This window comes from Camelina sativa, chromosome 6, assembly GCF_000633955.1.
Source record: "Camelina sativa cultivar DH55 chromosome 6, Cs, whole genome shotgun sequence".
NCBI classification, from domain to species: Eukaryota; Viridiplantae; Streptophyta; class Magnoliopsida; order Brassicales; family Brassicaceae; genus Camelina; species Camelina sativa.
Genome location: NC_025690.1, coordinates 9,255,069 through 9,259,501, shown reverse-complemented (window position 1 = coordinate 9,259,501; position 4,433 = coordinate 9,255,069). Strand labels below are relative to the sequence as shown.

Genomic DNA, 4,433 nt, shown 5'->3' with positions numbered 1-4,433 from the left:
TTGAGAAGTTTCAAACCGTGTGGATCTAAAACCGAATAAGTATATGGATGAAATTATCAATAATTGGGTGCATGTGTTGACTATGCTGGTCTTCATGAATTGCACAATTTTTATGAGAAAAGAAATGATTTTGGTCTTGGAGTTGGATGGGTTAACAAGTTGTGTGGTAGTCTAAAAAAAAGGTTCTTCAGTGGAAGAATGTGAAGAAGTTGACGAGGAAGAACAAGAAGAAGAGTATAACGAATAACCAGACGGTAAAAGTAATGATGACAATTACCATAAAATTTGACAGTTAAAATGACAAGAAAAAATATGAAGAATAAGTAAACAGTGAATAAAAAACATGAAAACATAGGTGATAGCGATCAATTAAATATGAAAAACAAGATAAATTCATGATTATAAAATTGTTCCGTTTCTGGTGGTCAAAGAAATGGTTTAGGATATATGAGGTCACTAGTTTGATCTGCTTCACCTGGACGTAGAGTTAAATTCATGATTTCAAAACACAACTGACCTTTATATTTTTTAAAATTGTGTATCTGAAATTTAATTTATTCATTAATACTAATTTAAAGTTTTATATAAGATAATATTTCATTACCGTCATCAATCATATATAATTTTTATTAAAATATATCAAATAAATCCACGTGTAACGTGGGTTCAAAACCTAGCTATATTAAGAATGTACTCAATGTACGGACGAGTAATGTTATGTTAACTGAAATATATTTTACTCCGTTGGAATATATTTTATTTCTGTTCAAGATAAAGAAACTCAAGAAATGAAAAAAAAAAATCAAACTACAAAGAAAAATAAATGCAAAGATGGAAATCATGAAGAAATGAAAAGAAAGAAAAGTGGGAAATGTGCAATTTACAATGTGTTAGAATCATAACTATATAAATAGAGTGTTTGTGTTAGATTTTTCAATCAAACATAGAAAATTATATAGAAAAAGAGAAGAATAAGAAACTGTTTAAGAGAAAGACACAAAAATCCCAACATATATACTTGCATCTTCTACTTATCTATGTGTAAAAGTAAATTCTAAGAAGTAAGAACTGTTTAAAAAGAACTACAAGGGTTTGTATTCGCAGTTTTGATGGTGCCAGAATGTGATATATTACCATGGATATAATGAACTTTCGGATAAGAAGCACCGACAATAAATTTCCTGGCAGTTTGCTAGATTCTGTGGGACTTAAGTAGATTTCACCCAAAAAAAAAGAAAAAAACTTTGTTTCCATACACCCTCCAGCGGAGTATCTCGAAATGACAAATGAATACGGTGAAGCTAGATAACTGTATTTGCCAAGTTGAAGCAACCTGAAAATTCTCTATCCCTAGACCTTGTATGAATCAGATTTGAAGTTTTTTTGCCCCTTGGAATGATGTTACTTCTTTCACAAGAAACACACAAACAGGTTTTGGCATGTTAACCCACCTCTTGATTTCTCCAGTGGTCCAATTTTTGGCCCAGCTAACCCGATTCCCTGACCCGTCGACATTGAGATCGACAAAATTAAACTACACTCAACATTTCTTCCGCATCAAGCAAAGAAAATGAAACTTAAGATACAATGACTTATGCTACGTACTTAACTCTACCTATTAGGCTTCTATCAGCAACAGCAACAAAAAAAAAAAAAAAAAGCAAGCCATTATAGACTTTTATCTAGCAGTCTGTTATTTGAACTATATATCTTACAAGTGTAAAATATAATCTTATGATTAATACAATCTAATTATATATAAATTAAAATACTAAAAATTACCTAAAACAGAAAGAAAAATCATATTTATCCATGTGGCGGAATTACACAGATTCTTAGCTAGAAATAACCAATAGATGGTTAGTTTAGTGAAGCTAACCTATCCAATTACTCATAAGCTCCATTATCCATCTTCTACCTCATAAAAAACCTAAAGACCAGTCAAGACCACAGAAGAAAACCCACTCAAACGAACTGACCCTTGAGAAATGGAAAATTGAGAAGAAGTTGTTGTTGGTGTAAGTCTTCTTGTCTATAACTTGAGTACCTTTTTTCAATTTTGTAAATAATTTTCATGTCTCTTGTCTCTTAGCGAGAACCTTGAATTGTTAAAGCTTTATATACTTTGTCTTAAAACCCTTTCTCTCTATTTGAACTTTATCTTGGTTGTCGGAATCTTCAAAGTGCGTTGTACTTACAGACTTGTGGAATGTTGTTGGTTCTTGCCTTGTGTTAATTAGTGATAGAGCGCAAATGTCATGTACGTTTCAGGTACCACTAGGGGATGGGTTCTGTCTCTATGGCTTCATTGAATAGTCTTCCAAATGAACTCTTGGCCCATATCTTGTCCTTTTTTTCAACGAAAAAAGCTGCGTCAACCTCAGTTCTCGCCAAGAGGTGGAGGACTTTGTTTGCTGTCCGGGATAATCTCGACTTTGACGACTCCGACTTTGTCCACCTGGAAGTGGGTGAACAGGACATGGACAACATTCAAGAGAGTTTCAGGTCTTTTGTGGATAGAACATTGGATATGCAAGGTGTTGTCCCTCTCAACAAGTTCTCACTTAAATGTGGAGATAAACATGGCGAGGATCATGTTGATCGCTGGATAAATAAAGCCCTGGAACATNCCTTTCTCTCTATTTGAACTTTATCTTGGTTGTCGGAATCTTCAAAGTGCGTTGTACTTACAGACTTGTGGAATGTTGTTGGTTCTTGCCTTGTGTTAATTAGTGATAGAGCGCAAATGTCATGTACGTTTCAGGTACCACTAGGGGATGGGTTCTGTCTCTATGGCTTCATTGAATAGTCTTCCAAATGAACTCTTGGCCCATATCTTGTCCTTTTTTTCAACGAAAAAAGCTGCGTCAACCTCAGTTCTCGCCAAGAGGTGGAGGACTTTGTTTGCTGTCCGGGATAATCTCGACTTTGACGACTCCGACTTTGTCCACCTGGAAGTGGGTGAACAGGACATGGACAACATTCAAGAGAGTTTCAGGTCTTTTGTGGATAGAACATTGGATATGCAAGGTGTTGTCCCTCTCAACAAGTTCTCACTTAAATGTGGAGATAAACATGGCGAGGATCATGTTGATCGCTGGATAAATAAAGCCCTGGAACATGGTGCCGTTGAGCTTCATCTACTCTTAACCGATGATATGCGGAGTTTTTTGCCATCCAAGTTATTCATCAACAAAACAATGGTGAAGCTAACATTGGGAACAGAACTTAGCATCGATACCATTCCTCCTGATACGTTTCTTCCAGTGCTTAAGATCCTCTTCCTTGATTCAGTTTGCTTTGATAGAAGAGAGTTCTTTGATTTGCTTCTTGCTGGTTGCCCTGCACTTGAAGACTTAACCATAGAACACAAGTATTTTCCAGGGACGCCACAAGTCATTTCCTGCAAAACCATCAAGAGACTCTCTATCATCTCTAGATTCGATGAAGAAGTTGATTGGTTTAGCTTTGTATCACTTGATGCACCAAATCTTGTCAACCTCATCTACTCTGATTATGCTCGCCGTACGTACCTTCGTTGTAATTTGGAGTCACTTGTCATAGCTACACTGGATCTTCATTTTGTTGAACATGTCGATCTTGAGGTGTCATTTGAACCGAATGTGACGGATCTCATGAATGCGGTAAGCAACGTCAAGGTCCTTCAATTGACAGGTTCTGCTGCTGAGGTCAGTTTCATTTTGGTCTCATTCTCATCACCTTTTTGTTAGAAAACAGGATAACATTCTTTGGGTGTGTGTTTGTTCAGGTGATTTTGAGATGCTGCAAAGGTGGACTACCCGTGTTCAAGAACCTCCTTGGGTTAGTGTTTTTAGGTAACAGTGAGCGAGTTTGGAAAGAGCTACTGCCACTTCTGCTCCAGCATTCTCCAAACCTAAATAATTTGTACCTCTCGGTAAGAAGCAAAATCCTACTTTAGATATATATGTATATATATATATATATGACTACATGTGGCATGAAATTAATTTAAACTAGTCTCTCATGTTACCTTAGGGTCTGGATCGTTGCACATATGCACATGAGTTCGATGGGATTCGCATTCCCACAAACAACAAAGTAACAATGTTGCGCATCTCATGTTATGGAGGCACTGAAAACGAGCTGAAGCACGTCAGCCATTTATTACTGACGATGGAGCACCTCCAAGTGGTGGAAGTCTACATTTTAAAGACAGTGGCTGACTCCAAAAAGGTGCAACTCATAGAGGATTTACTGAAGCTGCCCACAGATTCATCCAGTCTCCTGATGATGAAGATCATTTGATCATCATTATCAATTTATCATTTTGGTCATTAAACTATGGCTTCTTGAACTTGGATAAGTGTCTTTCTTATATTATATTTTCCGGCAAAACATTTAACAACTCTGATGTTCTTGATTCTTGTTTTGGTGCTGGCTTCTTTCGTACT

General features: G+C 36.3%; 1 protein-coding gene across 1 annotated transcript; it reads left to right on the top strand.

Moving 5' to 3' along the window:
- LOC109133435 (putative F-box/LRR-repeat protein At3g44810) lies at positions 2,778 to 4,363 on the top strand. Its single transcript, XM_019246549.1, is given in 3 exon segments — positions 2,778 to 3,689; positions 3,770 to 3,916; positions 4,000 to 4,363. Coding segments are annotated over 3 exon segments (1,347 nt in total). The 3' UTR covers positions 4,288 to 4,363.